Source organism: Pyrus communis, chromosome 10 (genome assembly GCF_963583255.1).
Source record: "Pyrus communis chromosome 10, drPyrComm1.1, whole genome shotgun sequence".
Lineage (NCBI taxonomy): Eukaryota > Viridiplantae > Streptophyta > Magnoliopsida > Rosales > Rosaceae > Pyrus > Pyrus communis.
In genome coordinates this window covers 13,286,090-13,312,766 of record NC_084812.1, presented here as the reverse complement: position 1 = coordinate 13,312,766, position 26,677 = coordinate 13,286,090, and the positions used below count along the sequence as shown (strand labels likewise).

The window sequence follows — 26,677 nt, the reverse complement described above, 5'->3', positions numbered from 1 at the left end:
AATCACATAAATAAAACCAAACTAGCCAATAAATCTCTCCATCTTCTAGAAAAAATACAATGGCCCCATCAATCGCCTATCATTCTTGGTCTTCCACTTTTAAATACAATTTGCCAAGTTCCAACTTAATACTAAATGTTGTCACTCTCTCCTAAAAAAGTCAAATCGAATCACGTTTCATTTGCTCCACTTAGCGATAATATCCTCCCAAATATTATCTTCGATACATTGAAAAATCTCATGCTCACAGTTTCGATTCACCAATCAAAAACCTTCTCTCTCACAATATCCCAAAAGATGATGAAATGAAGCCCTTTGAAAATTAAATCTCCCTCTCAATCTCTCAAACCGTTACCCGTGCTTACAACATAAATTTCATTTCCACACTCTTCAATCCTTAATTTCTGTATCCAAAAATTTATTAGGATGACGCAATTAGCAGCTGTAAAGCCGGTTTTAGTATTATTTTCCTCACTGTTATGCGTTTTAACAGTCGCTGCCTCTTTGGCCGGCGATACTCAGCACTTGATTCAGGTCAAGGCCCAACTGTCCGACCCGGACGGAAATCTCGACGACTGGGTCCCGAGCACGGATCCCAATCCATGCAACTGGACGGGAATTACATGCGACCCGAAGAACCACTCTGTTCTTGCTGTAAACTTATCCGGGTTTAACGTTTCCGGTGGGTTTCCGTTCGGGTTTTGTAGCATTCGGACCCTCCAGAACCTCTCTCTGTCCGTCAACTCCATCAGCGGCTCTCTCCAAACCCACACCCTCTCTCTCTGCTCCCACCTCCATGTTCTCGAGCTCGACAACAACCTCTTCGTCGGATCATTGCCGGAGTTTCAGCCGGAGTTCACCGACTTGCGAATCCTGAACTTTATGGACAACAACTTCACCGGCGACATTCCGGCGAGTTTCGGCCGGTTTCCCGCTTTGCAAGTCCTGATGCTCTCCGGGAACTTTCTCACCGGCACAATCCCCAAGTTCTTGGGCAATCTCAGTGAGTTGACTCACTTGGAACTCGCTATCAATCCATTGATGTCCGGCGAGCTACCTTCCGAAATCGGAAACTTGAAGAAGCTCCAGAACCTCTTCGCCCCCCAATGCAACCTCAGAGGCCGTATACCGGACTCCATCGGAAACCTGGCGTCCCTTACGAACCTCGATTTGTCCACGAATTCGCTATCCGGTCCTATTCCGGCGAGCATCGGCGGATTGGCAAGCGTGACGCAGATCGAGCTATTCGCAAACCAGATGTTCGGCGAACTGCCCGAGAGCATCGGAAACCTGACTTTTCTCCAGAACTTAGATCTCTCTATGAACGGCTTCACCGGAAAATTCCCAGAAAAAATTGCACGATTGCATTTGGAGTCTCTGAATCTCAACGACAATTTCTTTTCCGGCGAGCTTCCTCCGATCTTGGCTTCCAATCCCAACTTGCACCAGTTCAAAATCTTCAACAACAGCTTCTCCGGCTCCCTCCCGGAAAATCTCGGCCGATATTCCGATTTGGCAGACCTCGACGTCTCGACGAACAAGTTTTCCGGCGAGCTGCCGAAGTTCCTCTGTTACCGGAAAAAGCTCTGGAATTTGATAGTTATGGAGAACCAGTTCTCCGGAAATTTACCTGATACGTTAAACGAGTGTCATTCTCTGGAATACGTTCGAATCGAATTCAATGAGCTCGACGGCGTCGTTTCGGGCAAGTTTTGGGGTCTGCCCGGGCTATATTTCCTGACAATGAATAACAACAGATTCAACGGCAGCGTCTCTCCGTCCATTTCGGCGGCTACGAGATTCTCGACACTTACGATCTCCAGCAATGAATTTTCCGGCGCGCTTCCGTCGGCGATTTGTAAGCTTACGAACCTCTCGACCCTCGACGTGAGCGACAACCAATTCTCCGGTGACTTGCCGTCGTGCATGACGGAGCTGAATATTTTGCAGAAGCTAAAAATGGAGGTGAACATGTTCTCCGGTCAGATTCCGAGTTCAGTGAGTTCGTGGACCCAGTTGACGGAGCTGAACCTATCTCACAATCACTTATCGGGTCGGATCCCACCGCAACTCGGCTACTTGCCGGTATTGAATTACTTGGATCTCTCGGCAAATTTACTCACCGGTGAGCTTCCGGCCGAGTTGACCAAGCTCAGGCTCAATCAGTTCAACGTCTCGAATAATAAACTGTATGGAAAAATACCTACCGGTTTCGATTACAGTCCCTTCAGCTCGGGTCTACTGGGTAACCCGAACTTGTGCAGTCCGGATCTGGATCACTTCCCAACCTGCTCCAAACCCAAATCTCCTACCCCAATTTTGATAGTCATTTTATCCGTGTGCGCTGTGCTGGTCGTCGGGTCGGTTCTTTCGTTTTTGAAATATCGATCCAAAGCACTTGGCGGTAAAACGAAGCGGCTCTACAGGCTCACCACATTCCAACGGGTCGGGTTTAACGAAGAGGAGGTGATGCAATCATTAACGGAGCAGAATCTGATTGCAACGGGTGGGTCGGGTCATGTGTACAAAGTGCAACTGAAGACGGGGCAGACCGTGGCGGTTAAGAAGCTATGGGGCGGGGCAAGAAAACCCGAAACTGAATCCGTTTTTAGCTCCGAGGTAGAGACGTTGGGTCGGATCCGACATGGCAATATTGTAAAATTGGTGTTTTGTTGTAGTGGTGAGGAAAGTAGAATTTTGGGTTATGAGTACATGGAGAATGGAAGCTTGGGTGATTGTTTGCATGGAGAAAAGGTTGGGCCTTTGGAGGATTGGGCCAAAAGATTCAACATCGCCGTCGGGTCGGCCTACGGCTTGGCCTACCTCCACCACGACTGTGCTCCGGCCATCGTTCACCGGGACGTGAAGAGTAATAACATACTGTTGGACGAGGACTGGACCCCACGGGTGGCGGATTTCGGACTCGCCAAGACTTTGCAGCGTGACATGGCGGCCGGATGTGGTACCATGTCACAGATTGCTGGGTCCTACGGTTATATCGCTCCGGGTGAGTTTTTTCAAAAAAAAAAAAAAAAATGGTTGGCTTCTAAATTTTGTTTTTTGGGTGTCTTGATAGATTCTCCGGGTGTCTCACTATCCGAGATGGCGACCCAAATAGATTTTTAGGTTAAAATTGAACTTAGAAAAAGTATGGTTAGATTGGCTGAATTTGAATGTCACACTCCAAGTTCCTGTGGCCGTCATCTTCGTTAGTGTATAGTCTTACTTGTGCATATATACGAGTGGCTAAATTGCTAGGGGGAGCCAACAAACACTATCTTCCAACGTGGATATACAGCTTTGGTTGGTGACTGCCCTTTGCTGACTTATAGTCAACTATAATATATTTCTAAATCACTGTGGTAGTTTTCGCGCTATGTGTTATGGCACTTGATTTGGGATCTCGGGAGTACGGTTGAATGCTTTTAATCCGCTGAGTTACGGTTAATTGCTTCTCAACTAGCATGATCATGACATGGTTTTTGTTTTTTCGACAAAAAAAATGTTTTTACTTTGCATTTATTCTTACTATATGCTTTCATATGAATTGTTGACGTGGATAATTGTTAACTGTTGATGTATTTTAGTTTGTTCCATTTAGTTCACGATCACATATGTTGGGACTAATTGTAATTAGATTGTTTTGGTTTAAAGGAACATTATATGAACATGTATACTAAATCACATTGTGTTTGGTTTGCAGAGTACGCATACACTCTTAAAGTCACTGAGAAGAGTGATGTCTACAGCTTCGGTGTGGTGCTGTTGGAACTGATAACCGGCAAGAGTCCGAATGACGCGTCCTTTGGTGAGAACACAGACATTGTCAAGTGGGTTAGAGACGCTGCCATGTCTACTCCTGAAGGAGAAGAAGAAGGCAGCAATGACGGCGGCTTCTGCGGCGCCAATCTCTGCCAGATAATCGATCCAAGGATTGATCCGTCGACATGCAATTACGAAGAGATTGAGAAGGTTTTGAAGGTGGCTCTTCTTTGTACCTCTGCATTCCCAATCAACAGGCCCTCCATGAGAAGGGTGGTTGAATTGCTTAGAGATCAGAAACCATCTCGACCGTTCAAAATGATAAGCCTTTGATTCGTTGTTGCATAGCTCAGTAACTCAGTCTATGTGGAAATTTTCAGCAATCATTGTGATAAGTGTAGTACCGGATTGGTGGATCAAAAATTATTCACCCTGGTTTAGATTATGGGTCGTTTTCAGCAGTTATAATGTATGAACTAGAAAAAAGAAAAATCACATATTTATTTTTATCAAGTTTTTGCCTCTTGTACCGCGGATGTTTTTAAAAAAGAATTAGTCTTGCTCGCCATTTTAGACAAACATGAGCTTAATCAAATTAGATATAACAATGCCATTACTTTAGTAACAATAAATACGAGTTTAGTCGAGTTGGCTATAAAACCTACTCTTTTGTGTTATGTATGTTTCTTTTCTTTCTCCTTTTAGATGTGGGAGAAAATTAAAGAACACTCAAAGAAGCTTAAGTAGGCTTCACAAATACAATCAGATGGAATTTTTCTCAGTGAAGTTTGTAAGGTTTGAGTTTAGTCCTCCATATGCTCATATTGAAAGGTAAGGGTGGTTTGGTATGAGATCCGAAATCGAAAATGGGATCTCGAATCTCAAATTGAAAATTTTCGGGACGGAAATTTGAAGACCAATGCCAAACTAAAATTTTAGTATTCCCAATTTTCAGTATTCTCGAAATATTTTCGATATTTTGGGATGGTTTGGCATTCCCAAATTTCATACAAATTGAAATAGTAATTATTCATACCAAGTTAAATTAACATGCAACCAAAATCAAATATGTAACAAACCTAATATGTTTGACAATTAACAATATAATTTTTTGATTTCGTGTTGAAGAAATAGACACATTTGTGAGAGGTTCATACCAGCAGAAGTGACGATAAAGGGCTATGATTACTATTTGTACACCACACCAATTATATTGCTACTAGTACTTAGCAACAATTCAAATGTATAATATATATATAATTATTTATTTTCGGTTCGATATGGGATCACCGAAAGATTGAGTAGACAATACTGAATCCTGTACCGAAATTTCAGGATTCGTTTGGTATTTCATCCCAAAAATTTCAAGAATTTTGATTTGAAACTTTTTTGGTTTGAAATCGGAATTTTTTTTGTTTGGGTCGAGATTTTCGAGAATTTTTTCCAACTCTTTTCAAAGTTACATTTTCCAACTTCCAACTTCCAACAAACTTTGTGTCCGTGTATTTTTCTTTTAATAGTGATTTTGGACGTGGTTGGTTGTCCCACTTTCTTTCCATCACATCTGTTAGCAAGTCCACTGTTGGCAATAGGCCTGGGGATTGCAAGCCGAATGCCCCCCTAAAGTCACGCCAGCCCAGTCGGGTAATTGGGCTGAAGGGAGCCCGTGGGAGAGGTCAAGCGGAAGTCTAAGGCTTGAGAGTCTGAGAGGGGAGTTATTAAAGAAGGTTATTATTTATTTGAAGGAATTGAATTGCCTATTACCAAAGGGATCTTACACACTGAAGTGCTCTAAAGAATTTGTATTCAAAATCTCATTGTCTGTATATTTAAGTGTGCAAGTCATAATGGTGTTTCTGATTCCGACATTAAACTTTCTTAATGTTAACCTGAAAATTTATGAATCGGAATTTTTCTAAAAAGGTGGAATGAAAATTAGAATTTAGAATTCCTAAATTTTTGAATTTCTGATTCAAAATTTTATGAACTTATTTCGATAAAAAAATTTATTTTTTAAAGTTATTTGCTAAATATACTGTATTTTATAATTAGCTTTTGTATTTTATTGTTAGTTTTAGATACATTTTGTTCATTGTTTTTACATTATCTGATTATATATATATTGTGACATCCCACATCGCCCAAGGGAGTGATCCTTATATGTATATTCCCATCCCTACCTAGCATGAGGCCTTTTGGGAGCTCACTGGCTTCAGGTTCCGTAGGAACTCCAAAGTTAAGCGAGTAGCGCACGAGAGCACTCCCAAGATGGGTGACCCATTGGGAAGTTCTCGTCTGAGTTCCCAAAAACAAAACCGTGAGGGCGTGGTCGGGGCCCAAAGCGGACAATATCATGCTACGGTGGTGGAGCGGGCCTAGGAAGTGGTTCCCCCTGGGCGGGGATGTGACATATATATATATATATATATATATATATATATATATATTGCTATATTCATTCATTACTAGGGTGTCCACGATATCGTTGGGTTAAGCTACCTAATCATGGAGGCATATGAGTGTACAATAAGGGATCTTTAACAATCAAATAGTTGATGGAGAATACTCTATGATATAAGTAAGAATCTCTCGCCAAAATATATGAATATGATTTAGGAAATACGTTCCAAATCACATTCAAAGTAATCATATCGACAAGAGAATCACATTGGATTACAAATATGAATAAACTATCAACTAAACAATGTGATCAAGAGTAATGATATACAAAAAAACCCTATTGCATTACTGTCCCAAACTATATAAGGTTCTCCACTTCTTCTGCTTAAACAAGAGTAATGATATACAAAAGAACCCTATTGCATTGCAATCCCAAACTATATAAAGTTCTACACTTCTTCTGCTTAAATTTGGGCTCCTATTGTCTTGTTAATTGAGAATTAAGTTTATATAAGAACCCCTAAGGTAGCTACTTAGTTGGTAGTTTTGTTAAACGTGTTAAAATGGTCAAAATATGAGTTAAAATGTCATGAGACTCTTATGGGTTTTCTTATGAGTGTTCTTCATGTTCATCATGTTCTTTATGAGTTAGAGAAAGTGTTTGGATTTGATTCACAAAAGTAGTAGTCAACTTGATAGTGTAAGTTTTTGTGGATCACACTACACTATATCACTATACTTTTGAAATATTGAAAGTTTGAATTTTGAGATTTGAAATTCACCAAAATTTTCAGGTTCTTTAACCCTCTATTTGGATGAAAATATTTAAGATTATTAGGGGGCGTTTGTTGCGCCGGACTATCTCGGACTGGATTAGCTTCAAAGACTAAGCTGGACTGGCTTAGACTAGACTAAACTTGACTAACTTAGTGAAGCGTTTGGTGCAGTATTGGACTAAGAAGCTGGATAATAACAAATTCTAATATTATATTATTTAATATATAAATTATTAATATTTTATTATGATCTTATCTTTTTCTTCATCTTTTCCTACCATTTCCATCCCACTCTTTTCCTCTTCTCTCATCGTCCCACCCTCTCCCTCTTTTTTTCCTCTTAGACCTCTCAATTCATGTCTCTTTCTCATTCCTGGTCAAACTCCTTATTGATTCCAGTCTCTATTTCTCTGTCCTCCCTCCCTCTCTAGCTATGTGTTGTTCGAATGGAACCTCACAGCTCCAATTTTCCCAACGAGTTGCAGGTTTCTCGATGTGTTTTCCGGCCAACCCTCGTTAAATTGGATGAAGTTAGCACCGCCAAAAAATTCATCACCATCCCTAGACCGAGATCTTAGCTTTGAATGCTCGAATCTGTCATGGATTTGAAGAAGCCCAAACAGGCCGAGACTTCCAGGCCATTTTCTGGCCACATTCGACCACATTTTGGCCTTGATTCAGGTAAAATCGTAATCTTGTCACTCCCAGCTTCAATTTGGTATATTTTATATGAAAGTTGGTTGTGAAATGGATCTGAAAGAGAGTCGGAAAGTTAATGATTGATCTAGGTGACCGGAGATGACGAGGAGTCTGTCGGGAGTGGTCGTTGAGCATGACGAGGACGAGAAAGAAAGGATAGTCTTAGCTAGTCCCATGGTTATTGGGGGGTCTCGCTAAGACCTCTTAGTGAAGGGTTTTGTCCATGCTAGTCCCCTTTAGTCTCATTAATGTTAGTCCCAGCATGGAACAAACACAGTATTGGACTAATAGCTAGTCTAGTCCAGTCCAGTCCAACTTAGTGAGGGCAAACAAACGCCCCCTTAAGGAATTGTAAAATGACAGAATTTTAATTTCTAAAATTTGTGAATTTTCTTATTTGGTTAACTTGAAAAGCAATGGAATTTGAATACGAAATTTGATATTTTTGAACTCTCACCCATAAAAATTTGGAAATGACACTTATTTCCATATAATTTAAACTTGAAAATTGGTGGTCCCATATTCCAAGTTTTATTTTATGAGGAAATTGTAAAGTTCTATTTCTATGAATCCAAATAAGGAAATTGGTGCATGTTAATTTATAAATTCTGACTTTTGTCAAAATTTCAAATTTATTTCTCTCATCTAAATATAGTGTAAGGGTTTAGATTCGTGTAAAACTTCATCAAGTTGTTGAAATACATAATTTAGGTAAATAGGTGTCTCTTTGAGGTGCTGCTGCAAACCAATTTTAGAGCATCTCCACTAGTTGGTGGCAGGCAAGGGCAAGGGCAACAATGTTGCCGTCTAACCCAAAAAACCCTTTCTAGTAGTCCAATAAACCAAAGGTAAGTGGTGGGCCAACCACTGCTAGCCCAAGTGCCCAGCCTTCTTAAGCCTAGCCTATTGCCTTTGGGCAAGTTGACATCAATGCACTTTTTAATTTTTATTTATATATATATTTTTTTCAGTCAGGTGTGTAGCACACACATCCAGAAAGGAGAGTGGGAGACAAACAGTGCAGCGGTGGGCCACGTTGTAGCAGATAAAATAGAACCCTCCAATGGCTCACTGGAATGGCGAATTGTAAACCATTGGTTTTTTAACGGCAAAAATTTAAAATTATTAACATTGTGCCACGTGGCCCAATATGGTGCGTCTGATTCCAAATCAATTTGATAATCAACGGCTATAATTAATCCAACATTAAAAAATTATAAAAAATAGAAGAAAAAAAATCAGGAAAATAGAAAAAAATTATAAAAAATTGTAATCTTTTTAATATTTTTGTTCTAGGTTGAATGCTATTAAGAATAAGACTGTTTCGATTTCATAGTTGGGTATATGATTAAGAGAGTTTTTCGTCTTTTTCAAACATAATTATGTTTGTTGTAATACTATGCTTTTACATACCTTAAAATAATTGATTAGGGAAATAATTAATTATTTGTTCCCTTTGGTGTTTGAGTTATTTCTGGATAAAGTCCTTGATTTTCATAGCCTTCTAATTGATTAATGTAGGACTGTATTGGTAATAGCAACAATGATGCGCGATGGTATCAAGTTCAGAACATATCGGTTTCTGGGCCACTTTATGGAGTTATTGTTTAGGGACAAAGCAAAATCCTTTACTGTCGTCAAACTAGAGATAATACGGAAAACCAAATACCTGTAAGTTACAAATATTGGTTTGAATTAGAAATTCATATTAGAATTAGTTAAATATGTATTTCATTTCATTATAGTATTCTGGGACGGCGTTTGCAAAACTGAATGGATATGGATATGCGTACATGATTGGTACCACATGTGGCCAACTTATACGCCTAAGATTAGAGCATGAAAATGAAACGTGAGTAGAAAAAAAAAAAAATTGTTGTGTCGTGGATCTTGTTTGATGCTTTGATCATCTCAAAGATTCACTTTCGTATGATGTAGTGGACTCCATACCGAGCCTTTGGGGGAGATATCTGCTCCATCTTCAATTTCATGCCTAGACAGTGGACTTGTCTATGTGGGATCAAGTTCTGGGGACTCACAGGTATTACGTTCATACTTGTTGTATGTTATTATTTCCATTATTTATGAGGTTTTAACTGAATTAAGCACATTGATTCTAATTTTTTTTTTTTTTTTTTGGTATTAAAAGTTAATTTGCGGTACTAGATGTTAACGTCCCATTGTTATGCAAGCACAGCTTGTAGAGCTACATCAAGGGACGGATGCAATTGCTGTATATATAACAATTGTAAAAACCTATGCCAATCCGTGTCGTTATGTTGGGATGGAAGGTCGATGTCGGGTTGTAACTTGCTAGGAGCCCAGAAGGATAGTTCTCTACGCCTAGTTCGAGATCAGATTGAAGTAAAAGAACTGGTTTGTCTTATTTTAGCATTTAATTTCTTTTGGACATCTGCATTTTGTTCCCACACTGATACAAATTACTTGTTCTTGTCATATGCCTCTGGCTAGGCTTTGTATCGTGGGTTGGGAGACATTGTAGGGATGTGGTCTTATGTCACAATCGATCTGTATGAGTCATACGGTATGACACAGTCCACGTTGTAAGCTGCTGCATAGGACAGACACAAGTTTTTGAAATAGATTCTCAAGGTAACTTAGAAGAATATAAGATAAGAGCTTGGGTTCTGAAGAGATTTCCTTGGCCATAATGCTTTGAAATACCCATTATGGACGAAATCTCACTCATATTCTCGTAGTAGCTGAGATCAAGGAACTATTTAAGTAGATTGTCGTCTACGAAGTTCTTGGTATTAAGGGTACAAGTCAGTAATACAGTTAGAAATACAGTTAGTAAGTTTGTTAGTATTTGGTGAGAGTAGTTAGGATTTCTTTTATAAAAACAGTGTGTGTAATGTTCATTTAGTCAGCCAATACAAATCCTATTTCTCTCTCTAAACTCTCTCTCTCTCTAATATCTCTGTGTTCATCCTTTTGTTCATCATTTCTTCTTAATTTTCCCTTCAATTCCCAAATATTGCAATGTAGTTAACATGGTTCAGAGCCACCAGGCTCACGCCATGGATTCTGGTGGTTCCACTTTCCATTATTTTACATCTGTTTTTAGCTTAGTTTCTTTCCAAATTTTCATTAGATGCTAGGATAAGTTTATGGGTGCTTCCGCGATCGTTCTGGGTTGATTTCTTTTCGATCAAATTCATAAGTCTCCCCGTTCCCGATCAAAAGCAAGAGATCGAAAGTTGGAGAAAATTTCAAAACAAAATGGCGGCAGAGCAAATGCAGAGAGTCGCATCTCCACCACTGCAATCGGTTGAGGTGCCGAAGAAGAACAGAATTCAGATCTCCAACACCAAGAAACCGCTCTTCTACGTCAATCTTGCTAAGAGGTTGTTTAGGCCCAAAATAATATTATTGGGCCGAGCTTAGGTTTATGCTTGGCCCAGTGCTTTTCGAGAAGTATTATGGGCCATCTAGCTCTCATTAGCCGTCCAATCAGGTCGGTTGAGTCCTATTGTGAGAATGATTGATTTGGATAAGGGCGAAGAAATTGAATCATGGTACAACAAGGGGTTTCGGTGTTGGAGGCGTTGAGAACACGAAAATGAATCTGATTCATTATAAAGATTGGTTCAGAAACCTATTGAGATTAGGATTGGCCGAATCCTAATCAGATTAGATTGGGGAGTTTTTGTCCGGATACATCTTTGGTTCGGTTAGGCGTAGGTTCGCTGCTATAAATAAAGAGTCGCAAGCAATAGTTAAGGCCTCTCTAATTCAACACACAAACTGCCCTTTGCAAACTCTCGCTCTACGTGAAACCTCTCAACAACCTTGAGATTTTTATTTTCTTTTTTTCGCCAACACATCTTCAGTTTGGATAAACAGGTGGTGAAGGCAATCGGTGACCATCTTCAGTTTGGATAAATAACACTGTTGCCGTAAAATCAACCGATCGCGAAGCATCTTTAGTTTGGATAAACAGCACTGCGTCGAGGCCGACTGATTACCTATCCAAGTCTCGAGGCCGACTGATTACCTATCCAAGAAGGATTTTCGAGTCCTTATTGACAGAGGTCATCTCATTAGCCTCTCGGTGAAGTGAGGTGTTACAGATTATTAGGCTCTGCATATTGAACGCCGAGTTGTTTTATGATTGGATATTCACAAATAAGTTTTAGAGTTCGGTATTCTGACGGCCGAACCATATTCACCATCAAGACATACATCTTTTTTGAGTACTTTTGTTCGTATAGTCTCGCACCAGTTCATCGTGCTTATACTTTTCGGAATATAATCACTGTGACCAAACCCGGCGTTGGCGATTCGTGAACTTAGCAAGACTAGAAGCCTTGTTTTAGGCTCTAGAACCCGAAGGCTAATACGTGTTCTTTCCTTGGCCACAGTCGTAAGGTCATGAAGTCAGTAGCGCGCCCAATGCGACATCAGCACATTTTACTCCCCTGCCGAACTTGGCCAACAAGTTGGCACGCCCCGCACACAACCAAAGGATGTAGTTAGCTTATTAATTATTCGACCTACGTGCCACGTAGGCTTGGTAGTTTTTAGGGTAAACAAAGGTACATAAAGCAGTACAATGAGGTTGAGCTCTCTTCACTAGGGATGGCAATCACCACGGTTATCACTATTGCTGAAGATTTACTTAAAGATATGAATCTCTCTCTCTTTTTGGGCTTGATTTTCTATGACTCTTGGAATGTTTGGAGAAATGGAAATTAGAGGAAGTTCTTGCCCATTCGGAGGATTTGGAATCAAGTTTTTCATCACATCACCTGTGAGCTTTGGACTTGGGTCGACGTATGGATAGCGAGGCCATTCGCAGACCACCATTGCCTGAAATTGGGAAAAACTCAGACAAAATCGAATCCAGAAAGAAAAACAGAGGAGGAAGAAACCAGGAGTTAGTGTTTGTTTGTTCAAGATTGCAAATCTTGGGAGCTCTTCAAGTTATGATTATGTGCACTCCAACTGTTTGAAGGAATGGGTCAGTGAATTCTTTGATCTCTACCTTATTCTCTAGTATGGAAGAAATATCAGACATGGGTGCAGTTCAGGTGTATGTTGAAATGCCCAATTCTTGAACAATTAGAATGAATCTTTTTTGGGTTTTTGGTGGTTGTTAAAGGTTTCGACTAATTGCTCCAAACAAGATAGTTCTTTATTCTCTCTAGGTTCTGCATCTTTGATGTTTTGCTACTCGTTTTCTCTCTTGGTTCATGTTTTGAGATTTCATTAACATGCATTTTTCTCAGCAAAATGGTGTCATATTTCTTGCTTATGTCAATTAGAGTATTGGGCACAAAGTTGTTCTGGTTCAAGAAGGACGTTACACCATTATCAAACTACTTATGGAAGCAATACAATTTTTTTTTTTTTTTTTTTTTTTTAACTTGGAGTCTGGCTGCAATTTTCTTATTCAGTAGCTCTGCCTGGCTTAGAGTTGTACACAAAGCGGCAAACATACTTTCATTTGGCTTGGAGCCATCTTTCTTTTGCCTTGAAGCAGTCTGCATTTGAAGATTTATAGAGAGCGTTGGTCACATTATGAAATGGATACATTGCATTGTTGGGTTGAAGATTGACTTGCAGAAATGAATCCCTTTCTCTTTAATGGGTTTGTTTCTTTTTTTCTTTTTCTTTTTTTTTCTACGAAATGGTTATTCAGATTATGGTTTGTGCCAAAATGAGAAGTGTAATGTCTGAGAAGATTGTTCAGGTGCTTATTAAGGAGCTTGTGCAATATGTTTTCTTATCTCAGCCTATAATTTTAGAGTCTAACCAACTCATTTGTTAGCATGAATCTACAGTAAGTCTGGTTATATGATGAAGTTTGAAGAAGTTGTAAACGGTAAATCCCACGAAGGGTAATTCCGTGATGTGAATAGGTAAATCCCACAAATGGTAGAAGAAGTTGTTAACGGTAAATCCTATGAAAGGTAATCCCATGTTTTGAGTAGGTATATCCCACGAAGGGTAATCCTACATAGATGTTGATTTTCAATTGTTGAAATTTTGAAGGCCGATGCCATTGTTCAAAGAAGTTGTTTTTTGTAAAATGCATGAAGGGCGATCCCGTGGTGCTATAGTTAAGGCTGATGCCACACTGTAGTTTGTTAATTTTCTGTTTTATGTAAATATTAAAGGCCGAAGCCAAGTTGAATGAGATTGTTGACGGTGAATCCCATGAAGGGTAAACCCGTAAGAAGTTGTTATACGGAATGAGGGTGTGCTACGACTACCTTATAGAAGGTTGTCCCTTGAGAAACTCCTATTAGATGTAGAGGACAGGTGTCAATTACAGCTACTGTTATTCTTCCTACAAGGTGACGAGTCCCACAGACATGGAAGAAGATGACAAGTCTCTTCAAAAGCTTACTGGAGGTCATGAGTGCAACCCCACATATATAAATTTAGATGAACATTTCAATGCAGAGTCGGATAATGATTCAGAAAAGCATATCATTTACACAAAGAATCTGAATACTGCAGGTACTCCAGTAAACGAGGCAGAACAATTATGTGCTAGTGGAGAAGTCTGGAAGGCAGTTAATGTGCCACATTCTTACTATGATTCAAGGAATGATGCTCAAAAGTGCATATAAATGATGAATGGGAGATGGTTTGGCGGTAGCAAATACATACAAGTGAGGATGATGGTTTAATTAACCATGCTTCTATCCGGAATCTGGATAAGGATGTTGCACGATCAGGGCAGTTTGGCGCCGAACTTGAAGCTGAATGAGTTTTATATAAACACCCAATAGTTATATTAGTCATATGCAAAATTTGATTAATGTTGATATTGATGAAGCTATCGTGACATGCAATGAGAGGTGGATGAATTCAATCATCTAGAAGGATTCCAAGATTGCAGTTGTTTCAAGTCTATTATGTTTTTCTGGGTTTCATAGTAGTGATTGCAGATGTTCTTCCAATCTCAAACTGGGTTTCTGCAGTTGAGATTGAGGGAGAGTATTAAGGGTACAAGTTAGTAATATGGTTAGCAATATAGTTAGTAAGTTTGTTAGTATTTGGTGAGAGTAGTTAGGATTTCTCTTATAAAAATAGTGTGTGTAATCTTCATTTAGTCGGTCAATACAAATCCTATTTCTCTCTCTAAACTCACTCTCTCTCTCTCTCATATCTCTATGTTCATCCTTCTATTCATCCTTTCTTCTTAATTTTCCCTTCAATTCCCATATATTGCAATTTAGTTAACACTTGGAATCCAAACTCCTCTTGCCATGGTATAATGAACGCCACTCTTCATGGTTAAACCCTTTCCCAATCACCCTTCCAAGTTCGACTGCAGTTTCTAAAAAAATATGTATTTTTCTTCAGGAAGAGAAGTAATGATTCCGATGCAACCATTTTCAGTGATAAGGATGAGCGTCAGGACTTGTTCTTCAACCAAGTCTAGTTTGCACAAGAGCACCATGCCAAAAATGACTAATTATTCGTCAAAAGAAATGGGTCCATTGACTTCAAAATCAGTTGCAGAACTACCATTTTTTCCAAATAGTGAAGACAGCATAGCAACCTTCAGCATAAAGGCAAATGCCTCTGCCAATGGTCGTGAAATCTAATAACCATTTTTCGATGAAATCTCCATCAGTCTGTAGATTTAGGGGAAGTATGATGTTAGGGTGTTCTCATTCGTACTACTTTACAGGGCCATCATCCCCAAGTTTCCAATTGTATAGTAACATGGAGGTACTCTAGTCAGCACTGCTTACGGTTGCTAGCAGTTGACCCTTGTAGGCATTCAAAGAACAAACCGCACCTTTGGTTTGCTTATTACAAATCAGATCTCTCTTCTCAGAATGAGAGAAGGCCCGAGGTAAATTCCCTTGCCAATGAACACAGAATCTGATACCCAATCTAGCTCAGGTCTTCTCTTGTTCTGAGAAAAGAGAAGACATGATTTGTAATGAGGAAACCAAATGTGCAGCTTATTTAGTGAATGCACGCAATGGCCAACTGATAGCAACCGTGAGCAGTGCCAACTAGAGTACCTCCACGTTGTTATCTAATTTTCGAAACTTGGGGATGATGTCGCTGTAAGGTTGGAGTCTAAATGGGAACGCCGTGACACCGTACTTCCCCGTGATCTACAGACTAATGGAGATTTCATCACTAAGGCAAAATGCTTATCAGATTCCATGTCCATTGGCAGGGCATATACCTTGATTCTGAAGGTTGTTATGCTGTCTTTACTGTTCAGAGAAATGTTAGCTTTGCAACTGAAGTCTGTGCATCCATTTACCTTGATGAAATAATTAGTCGTGTTCGGCATGGTTCTCTTGTCAAACTAGACTCGGTTGAGTAACAAGTTCCGACGCTCATATCTTTATCACTGAAAATGGTTCCATGGGAATCATTACTTCTCTTTTAGATACATATTTTGAGAAGCTGCAATCAAACTTGAGAAGGGTGATTGAGAGAGGGTTAACCATGAAGGGTGGTGTTCATTGTAATATGGCAAGAGGAGTTTGGATGCCAAAAACTTCGTAGACGGCAACCTATTAAATCGTTACTTGATCTTAGCTACTAGAAGATGGGTAAGATTTTGTCGCCATTGGGTGTTTCAGAGGACGAGCGGCACAATAGAGTGGTCCAGTTAGACGACCCTTCAATCAACAAATTGGGATATAACCTTCCCAAATATTTAGACTTTTGACTTTTTGACCAAAGAAAAACAATTTTTGTGTTACAGATGATCGCATTGCATTGACTTTTATGTATTTAGTCTTTTAACCTTTCATTGAGTTTTATTTATTACGGCTTTAACCTTTCAAATTCTTTGTTCCAACTCCTTAGCACCATCGGATGGCAGAGGATTTGATTATTTAAACGGCTCTTATGGTTTACCAAAAATTTTCTTGAATTAGAGCGAACTGCAGAGAAAAGAGGGAATTCTGGCCTTTTGCAAAATCTGAGATGAGATGGACTCTCTCTTTAAGAGAGGGGACATAGTTTTGGAGAAATTTTTCTATGTACCCCAAGTCATAAAACAAGTGAAGGGAAACTGTAAATTATATTTCTTCCTCCACTTGTATTATGACATGTGGTGTACCGACTCAATTAGGCCGTAATTATATCATCCTGGATAACACATATTTAGACAAGTTTGAATGAAGAACAGGAAAGGTGTACATTTTACCTGAATGCGAGTACAAGAAAGCCATTAGTTGCAATTGCAGAAAAGCAGCTTCTGTATTGCCATATATCTGCCATCCTCGACAAGGTTTGTAGCCGGTTATGAATTTAGTTGTGTAAGTTAATTGTTTCTCCCACTATGTATTGAATTTAATTAAATATTGTTTGTTTTCTATACATGTAGGGGTTCGCAGTGCTGATGAATGGAAATTGTATTGAGGACCTGCAAAGGATGTAGTCTTTTCACAAGAGTGAATGCCCTTGAATCACCAGTACAAGCTCTTAGCTCATACACCCAGAGGGTGGTGAAGAGAATTATCATGGGTGAAGATGAATAAATGGTTGCCTCACTCGTCGTGAGATTGAAGTTTTTTGTTGACAACATATAGAAAGAAAGCTTTGTCAAGAATTTGGATACGGGCGAAAACCATTGAGAATCTGCAGGGAAGACACTTGATGAACCTTGTAGAAAATCACTCTCTAATTTTTCGAGAGATAGATGTGCCTTTCCTTGAATTGGTATCGTGACTATTCAAATCTTCGCAAAGAGACACTAATTCGTATGAATCTATTAATACCATGTAGAGTTTGTGATTCTATGGCTACACCTGACTGATCACCAAACACGATCAATCGATCACTTAAGACAGAAACTTGATGTTTTTATTTTCTGAGCATAATTGATCGGTGATCAAACATGGTCTATCAATCATCACATACCAAGTCTTTCTAACTTGATTCCGAGACAAATTGAGCTCAACCATCTATTTTTTAGGTTTTTCCTCAAAGATTATCTCTTCTGAAAATCACCCAAATCCAAAACCGTTTGATAATTGGATTAAATGATAGTTATTTTAGTGTTTACGTCTGTTATCTTCTCTGCTTGTCTTAATGGTTTTGAATTTGTTTTTTTTTTTTTTTTTTTTTTTTGCAAGAATGATCTATGAATAAAGAAGTGAAATATAACCAATTTAGATTAGGGAGTTTTAATGAAACACTCCCGGTACTGTTTACTTTTAATGAAAAACCACATTTTTTACCTTTTCCTGATACTATTAACTACACATTTATATGTCATTTTCATTAAAACCAAAAAAATTTGAACTTTTCGTTAATTTTCCTTTTAGATTATCGAGTGGACACTAAGCAAGTGTGTCAAAATGTGGCCCCTGATCCTAACTATTTATGTGAGACCTTAGGAATTTATTATATAAAGGAGTTAGAATTCTTGGAAAAGTATGTTTAGATTATTTTTGGAAAAGGTGTTTATACGAAGGTAGTGGATATCATTCATATAGGCCTTATATTGAGTATTTGTCAGAGGACTACACGATTTAAAAGTTAGTTAATTTTTGGCAGAGTTGATCTCTATATGGTACCTTATAAACAGATAATCCAAGTTATCATATAACAAGAAAGAGTTGATAAAATAGAACGAGAAGGTCCAAACAAGACGGTAATAACAACAGGACAAGTACGCATGCAGAACAGGAAGCAAAAAAGCCTGTGAAAAATTCCTCCATCCACCATATTCTGTTTGGGGTTGAAAGACATTCAGCACTTTTTTTTTTCTGCTCCTAAAAATCCTCCTTGTCTTTCTTGCATTATGTTGTTATTATTATTATTATATAGCATTATATCTATTGTATCAACCTTCCTCTCGTGCTGCCCTGCAGTTCTGCTGCCCGCTTGATATAATAGTAAGCGTCCTCTAAATGCTAACATTAAATAAATAAGGACTGTTCTTTGAATGCCATGGAGAAGACAAACCAGAAGGCTACTTCCGGCAACACTCAACATCTAGACACAAATGATATCCTAGTAAGCAAAGAAGCCGTCTTCCTTGTTCTCATTTCTTATTTTTCGCATACGATGATGTGTATTTTTCTGCTCGTAAAGCTCCTCTTGTCTTTCTTAATTAAACAAAAGATAGATTGAATTGAATAATTTATTACGATTAAAATTAACAATAAAAAAGAAATAAGAAATAAATAAAATAAACTCTTAACAAAAAGAATTTAAGAAACGATGGAAGCCTAAGATTATGAAGCCACCAACAACAATCATATTTACTTTTTCCAGAGCCAACTACTATCAAATTATCATGTCAATGTTAAAAGTTGTTCTTTCTAATGTATAAATTAATCCGTGGTCATGCATCAACTCTTGTATCTCTACATGATAATTATCCAACTGGTTAGGCATACAATTAAATACATAAAGACCCATTAAGCGTAGAAGAATCATGTCAACCAAACAGGGCTAGCTTGATATTGGTCATGCTCACTAGTTTATTTACTCATCTTAATCTTAGTTCCAATAAATGTAATTGACTGGTCATCCTCTTAGATTTATGTAAATATCTAGATGCAAAATGCCTAAGGGTAATCAAACATTAGAAATCCGAACCTGGAATAAAACAAGCACAAAGATTAAGAATATAACATGAGACATAATTGAATAATAATTAACAAAGTACTTCGCAAATATTCATGTCATGACTTCATGATCAACCTTAGAAAATAACTTAGTTACACATAAAAATAAAAATAAAAGAAAAATACAATCCATGGCAAGGCACGCCCCTAAGCTCTTATTCGCAAATTGCGTAGATGGTGAATGCTAGTATGGTGTGGCAGTGATGTGGGCTGGGGGGGTGGGGGGGGGGGGGGGGAGGGATTATGTAGAGAGAGCTTAGGATGCCTTATTTGTACTAGAAAAACCTTACAAAGTCTGGAAAAAAACTCTCTTAAACAAAACAAACTCCTAAACAATTAATGACACAAACTAGGAAAGAACCCTTCTTGGCTTGGGAAACATGTCATATGTCTTGCACGCCAGTTTTGAGGTCGATTTATCTTCTGAAAAATTCTGTAAAATATGAGAAACATAGCTTTATGTCTTATCTTTCCAAGCATACATCACACACCACCAGGAAAAATCGAGAAAGGCTCCATTCATTGTTAGAGAAATTAGAATACAAAGACAAATTATCAATGTGTGTGGTATGAATGAATTAGAATAGCTTCACAAGATTGAGACAACTTTAATGGAACATAGATTATTGTTCCTAACAGGATTTGCTTGATTGGCCTACCAAGTACTAACCTCAACGTTTAAGTATTTGTTGAAATTTTTGGTAAATAGAAAGGTGATGGTGAGGCACCCGAAGAAAGTCCACGACATTGAGCGAAGATCTTCACTGTACTCGGAGTTACATGGATACATCGAGCGAACAACTTGATTACTTGAAGTAGCGGATAACTAGTTCAAGTGTCTTTTCAACGGTTTCATACAAAGAATAAAAATGTGTGGAGAGAAAGAGCAAAAACTTATAAGTTTTTCAAAGAGTAAATTGTAGCAATGCTCCATCAACTAAAAATCCATTACTGTTGGTCACTCAACTCATCCAAAACATGTAGCTATAGTCCCTCAACTAAAAATCCATTACTATTAGTCCCTCAACTTTAATCCAACTGGAGAAATGATCCCTCAACTTTAACCCAATTGGAGCAATGGAAACTCACCTTTAACCCAATTGGAGCAATGGTCCCTCAACTTTAACCCAATTGTAGCAATGGTCCTTCCAACATTACTCATTTTGACAAAATTCTGACGAAGTTGACGAAAATGACCATAGCTACACATTTTGATAAGTTAAGGGATCTTAATTGTAGTAATGGTCATTCCAACATAACTTATTTTGACAAAATTCTGACGAAGTTGACGAAAAGACCACATCTACACATTTTGATGAGTTGAGAGACCAATGGTAATGGATTTTTAGTTGAGGACCATTGCTCTAATTTGATTAAAGTTGAGGGATCATTGCTACAATTTACTCTTTTTCAAAAGAGGCAAAAGTCTTTATGCTCGTTTTAGGGGCAATTTCCAAAGTTTCCCACCCAAATCATGTTGTAAAGATTCCTTTAACCAACTTATAAAAATATAAGGGTTAATCTGAATTTACAACCATGAAGTTTCTTGGTTTTCAACATTTCATATATCAAGCTTTTTTTTTCCAAGTTTGGTACCAAAATTCATAATTCTGGGACACTTTCATACATCTGTTAAGTTTTCTGTTAAAATGGCCGTTAACTTGTGACGTGGCTCTTACGTGACCAATGATAGGGTGCCATGTGTCAATCTAGCCCTACATGAATATTAAAAAATTAAAAATTAAAAATAAAATTACAATCTAGCCCCACATGAGACCCCCAAGGTTTGAATCCTGGATATGATGTACACTGGTCACATAAGTACATTTCTTCAGTAACCAATTCATTGATCTGGAGATAATTTAAGCAAATAAGCATAAAGAATAATCACGAAAATGGCTATCACAAATGGTTACCACAAATAGCACCGATACAGATTTATTAAAAAAACATAGACGAAACTAGGTCTGGCAAACGGGTCGTGTCTGTCGTGTTCGTGTAACACATGTTGATTTAACGGGTCGTGTCGTGTCACACCCGTTATCTTAACGGGTCCTTAACAAGTCGGGTCACTTTACCCAATGGGTCAAGTGACCCAACCTGTTATGACCCACTATGACCCGTTAAGAAAAATGTATTTTTTTTTTCTTAAATTTGCACATACCACACATTGCCACATAAATATTACTTCAAAATATTAAAGCATATTTGTCGTTTAAGTACTACATCTACACTTGAAAATAAGAGCCTAATAAACAAACATCCATACATTACTAGTCTATTACAAAATATTAAATGTGCAAGGATATGCAAAATGAAAGAGTTTTTGTTTTCAAGGTTGTGAAGCCTTCCTCAAAAGTTTAAACCTTGCCAATGGAACTCAAAGCTTGCATGTTATTCCTTATACAAAATCCTCAATTTTCATCGATCATCATGACATAAGATTTTGTGGTATCCACTAGTATAAATAATTTAAAGTGAAAATCGAATTCATTCATTGTATTCATATAGGGTCAAGGAGTGTAGCAGTAAAAAATCATCAAAATCAAAGTTAAAATAACCGTTAAATCGTGATTTTTCGTTGATAACCGTTGAAAAGTTTTGTCCCGTTACTTGATCTCTGAATGTTTGTTTTTTTGTGATTTTTGGTGTATCCGATTTTGAAGCATATACAAACAAGTTTGACGGTTGGATCGTTGAAATTATTTTCATAGAATGCGTATCCCATCAAAACGATAGATTCACTAACACTTGGACTTTATTTATACTTTCATTAAGTATAATATAAGATTTTGTGGTATCCACTAGGTTAAATATTTTAAATTGAAGATCGAATTCATTCATTGTATTTATATAGGGTCAAGGAGTGTAGCTGTAAAAAAACATCAAAATCGGAGTTAAAATAACCGTTAAATCGTGATTTTTCGTTGATAACTGTCGAAAAGTTTTGTCCCATTACTTGATCTCTGGATGTTTTATTTTTGGCAATTTTTGGCGTATACGATCTCGAAGTATATACAAACAAGTTTGACGGTTGGATCGTTGAAACCAGCTTCGTAGAATGCGTATCCCATCAAAATAATAGATTTACTAACACTTAAGAGTTATTTATACTTTCATTAAGTATAACATAAGATTTTGTGGTATTCACTAATGTAAATATTTTAAATGGAAGATCGAGTTCATTCATTGTATTCGTATAGGGTCAAGAATTGTAGCTGTAAAAAATCATCAAAATCGGAGTTAAAATAATCGTTAAATCTTGATTTTTCATTGATAACTGTCGAAAAGTTTTGTCCCGTTACTTGATCTTTGAATGTTTTTTTTTTTTTGCGAATTTTTGCTGATGCAATCTAGATGCATATACAAACAAGTTTGACGGTTGGATTGTTCAAATTAGTTTTGTAGAATTTGTATCCCATCAAGTTCAATGTTGTGTGTCTATATATATATATATATTTATTTATTTATGAAGTAGATTTAAATTTATTTATTTTGTACGTATAACACTTAAGAAATTGAATGGTATGTATATTTAAGTTGATCCAGTGGTCACCAATTTTTAATATTTAATTTAATATATATATGTAATTATTATAGTTTTTAGGGGTATAAAATTGTTAAATTAATATATATAATTATTATAATATTCTTTTTAGGGTTATAAAATTATAAAATTAATATTTTGCTTATCATGTATCGGGTTACCTATGTATATACCCGAACTAACCCGTTATCTTAACAGGTGCTTATTGGGTTACCCGATTCGTTATCGTGTCGACCCGAACACCTGTTAATTTCGTATCGTGTCGTGTCCGGTTATTGGATCGTTTCAAGAATTGCCAGGTCTAGACGCAACCAACCTATATACAAGGACACACGCTGTATCATCGCTAACAAGTTAGACTATGCTTATAAGTGAGGCCACAAATTCAGTAGCATTGGTCCCATCTTGTAAGTTGCTTTCTTAATTTGGTTGAATAAAAATTATATTTATTACTGTTCCATACGCAATATGGACCCCCAATTTCATAAAACATTGTGTGCCAAACAAACGCGTGTATGCCATTTTGTGTGTGTATTGTTTTTTTGTCACAGAGATCGTATGAAGACAGCCGGGATTCAATATATCCGTGCACGACAAACGCAAATTGTCAACAGTCTAGAAGGTGTACGAATATGCATGCAATTATTTGGATATAAGTTCGTTTTTACAAACTTAATGCCTTCATATCATTTTCAACACTTTATGCCAAGGTAGAATGTGTGTCACGTTATCACGAAACCATGTGCGATCTAGCTTTTGTGAAAGGATGTGATTTGTAAATTGACTAATTAGATTAATTAATCACTTGGATTTTTATACATTTCTTTCTTATAATACATCCAGAAGGATCATGGCATCTAGTAGAGGTAATATTTCTTAGTTGCTTCAGTTATAAGCTTGTTGTACATTTTATATGCTTTGGATAACAATATGGTGTATTTTTGTTTCTTGGGTGATAGTTACCACTACTTAAGCTTGATTATATATGAACAACATGCTAACATTTATAGTTGTATTAGAATTAAAGGAAAAATGTTTTATTTTTAGCTATCCTTCCTCTTGGAAGTCCATTTTAATCTCATTTTGCCCTCTGTAACTTAAAAGTGATCACTTTACTCTCTAAAGCTCAAAATTTGTTCTACTTTGACTTGTGGACTCTCTTTTCTCCATGAAATTTATAGGTCACCTCCTAAAATATATGTGGACCTTAGAATAAATTCGATTATAAATCTCCATTATGCGTAAACAATTAACAATCGGAGAATATTAAGTTTAAAAGAAATTGAAGAGATGACAAAAATAAAAAAGATTAATTAGTATGGCGCCCCAAAATCAAACTCACACAAGAAATTAACAGATCTGAGGCAATGTGGAGTGAATTTTGAGTTTTATAAAGACGACTTTCAAGTTTCCAGGGGTAAAATGGGATCAAACTTGAGTTTCATGGGGCAAAGTGAAGTGAACTTTGAGTTTCAGGGAGTAAAGTGAGAGCTTTTGAGTTATAGAGAACAAAGTGAGATTAAAATCAATTTCTAGGGTGCGTAGATAAAAATATTGACAAATGATCGGATAATTACACTTAATTCATTTAGATTACGGAAATGGGGTGATACAAATTTGGGTGTAGAGGAGAGTACAATGCTCTAACTGACTTAACTAAAATTCAAAAGATTGTGTTTAGTTATGTTTTTTGACATATAAAGGCGTATTATTTATTTTACAAAAAAAAAAAAAGAAAAAAAAAACTCGATAATCTTGTTCTAGCTAGGGTGGGTAACAAACAATTTGGCGGAAGGCCAACTCTACACAAATTGATTTTCTTACATATGCAAGTTAGAGATGCAAGCAAGTGGATTTCAAAAGACTCTTTGTATTTAGTCATTTCAATGGAAAAACATCTCGTAATGTATTTAACCAGAAAATAAATTATGCTTCTACGAAAGTATTTACTTGTTACAGAATCTTAGATATCACTGTATCTAGTTACCTAAAATTAATTTTAAACACAATGTATTCCCATTGCTTTTATGGTTTATTTTTCCTTGACTAAAATATCCCTATTGCCAAACTAATCCAAACTATTTCCTTTCAAGCCAAATTAATCCCTATTGCGATTAATATACAGTTTTAAATGTCTACGAGACAAAAGAGGCATGAAATGCAACGCATACATACGTATATATAATAAGATGCCAACGAAACCAGGAGGTGAGGCCTCATGTTCCATGATATATACACACAAGCATGCACTCAAACTCCCCCCTTCTAAAACGAAACCAGGACGCGGGAGTCTTCCCGATTAAGCAAATCCAACGCGGGAGTTTTCCGATTAAGCAAAATCCAACTCACGCATATATTTTGATATACACTGCTTCTGCCACCTAAATCTAGAAGTCGACGTTAAAACGTACGCTTCCTTCGACGACTCTTTCGCCCAAACAGTTCATCAAAAAAAAAAAAAAAAAAAAAAAAGGGAAAAAAGCATCATCTTCCCCTCTTCTCGTCCTGCTCCTCCACCAAATCATCCGGTCAAAAGATTCAAAACTAAATAAAATTAATTGATAAAAAAAAAAAACTCCATTTCACATCTTCATCATCTCCACCGAATGGCACCGTCAGCACCAACCAACCACCACACGATCATCAACAAGCTGCCACCAAAACCCAACTCTAAATCCACGACTGCCGCAGCCAAACAGCCGCTAGTCTGCTTCTCCGTCGCAGCCTACGCCAAATCCGTCGTAAAACACCTCCACTCCTCACCCCACAACATCCCAATCGAGCAAGGCCTCACCGATCAAGAGCTCGCCTCCCTCGAAGCCGCCTTTGACTTCACCTTCCCACCTGACCTCCGCACCATCCTCCAGGAAGGCCTCCCCGTGGGCCCCGCGTTCCCCAACTGGCGCTCTTCCTCCCACCAACAACTCCGGATCCTCCTCAGCCTCCCATCCCGAAGCCTCCTCAGGCAAGTCTCCAACGGAACCCTCTGGTGCAAGTCGTGGGGTCCGAAGCGTTGTGATGCTGACGTGGCAAACCAGCTGGTGATGAAAGCGCCGGTTCTCGTTCCGATTTACCGGAACTGTTACGTGCCTTCGAGGCCGAACGTGGCGGGGAATCCAGTTTTCTACATTGACGCGGAGAGGGTCAAGGTTCTGAGCTGTGACATCACCCGGTTTTTTTGCCAAGAGTTTGGGTTCGTGCACGTGCCCGCATGGGCCCCAAAGACAGCGCGGAGGATCGAGTTTTGGAGCGAGGTGGTGGGGCGTGAGGAGACGCGCGGGTGGTGGAGTGGGGAGGACTTGGCGGAATGTTTGGAGGAGGTGTTTTGGAGGTTGAGGGAGGGCGGGTGGAAGGAGGAGGAGGTTAAGGAGATGATGATGATGGACGGCTGTGGTGAGAAGGTGAGAAGTGGGCCCCACATGACGGGAGATGGTTATGACGAGGTGGGCGTGGGGTGGCGCGTGAAGGTACTGTCTATGGTTTTGTTGCGTGGGGGTTGGACCAAAGAGGATGCGATGGACTCCCTTGGTCTCGAGGGAACGGGATGAGTACCATGCTATGCGCTTCTTCTAGAGGAAAATATTGGATTCGGGTTTATAATTAGATCTATAATCCGAGTTATGTTATCAATTATTCAAATCATAATTGGATCATCCCATTTAGATTCAGTTGATATTAGATTAGATTTTATTTATATTCTAATATAGAAGGTATCTCACCAGATGTGATTGCATTTAATTAGTTAGGATGGAAATATTTTGATATTATTTGGAAAGCTATACATGATAAATTAAGTTGTTCGATAATGATTTCTTTTCAGATTTTAGCTTTTAGTTTTTTTTTTTTTTTCTTGCTTGTTAAGAGTCTTCTTTAAACAGGACTCTTAATTGATGTCC

The 26,677-nt window shown here is 38.0% G+C and overlaps 2 protein-coding genes across 2 annotated transcripts; both read left to right on the top strand.

Annotated features, from left to right (window-relative positions):
- The first annotated feature begins 292 nt into the window (after positions 1 to 292).
- On the top strand, positions 293 to 4,330 carry LOC137747376 (LRR receptor-like serine/threonine-protein kinase HSL2). Its single transcript, XM_068487475.1, has 2 exons — positions 293 to 3,007; positions 3,704 to 4,330. The coding sequence occupies exons 1-2, from the start codon at positions 427 to 429 to the stop codon at positions 4,093 to 4,095; spliced, it is 2,973 nt and encodes a 990-aa protein (XP_068343576.1). The 5' UTR covers positions 293 to 426; the 3' UTR covers positions 4,096 to 4,330.
- A 20,647-nt stretch (positions 4,331 to 24,977) lies between these two features.
- Positions 24,978 to 26,561, top strand: LOC137748964 (uncharacterized). The gene has a single exon (XM_068489149.1). It carries the CDS (start codon positions 25,388 to 25,390, stop codon positions 26,327 to 26,329), a length of 942 nt encoding a protein of 313 aa, XP_068345250.1. The 5' UTR covers positions 24,978 to 25,387; the 3' UTR covers positions 26,330 to 26,561.
- Positions 26,562 to 26,677: the final 116 nt, after the last annotated feature.

Excerpts from the sequence above, each read along its gene's own strand:
- LOC137748964 (XM_068489149.1), top strand. The coding sequence starts at position 25,388 with ATGGCACCGTCAGCACCAACCAACCACCACACGATCATCAACAAGCTG.
- LOC137747376 (XM_068487475.1), top strand. The coding sequence starts at position 427 with ATGACGCAATTAGCAGCTGTAAAGCCGGTTTTAGTATTATTTTCCTCA. Across the intron at positions 3,008-3,703 it reads CTACGGTTATATCGCTCCGG|AGTACGCATACACTCTTAAA; the intron begins GTGAGTTTTTTC and ends TTTGGTTTGCAG.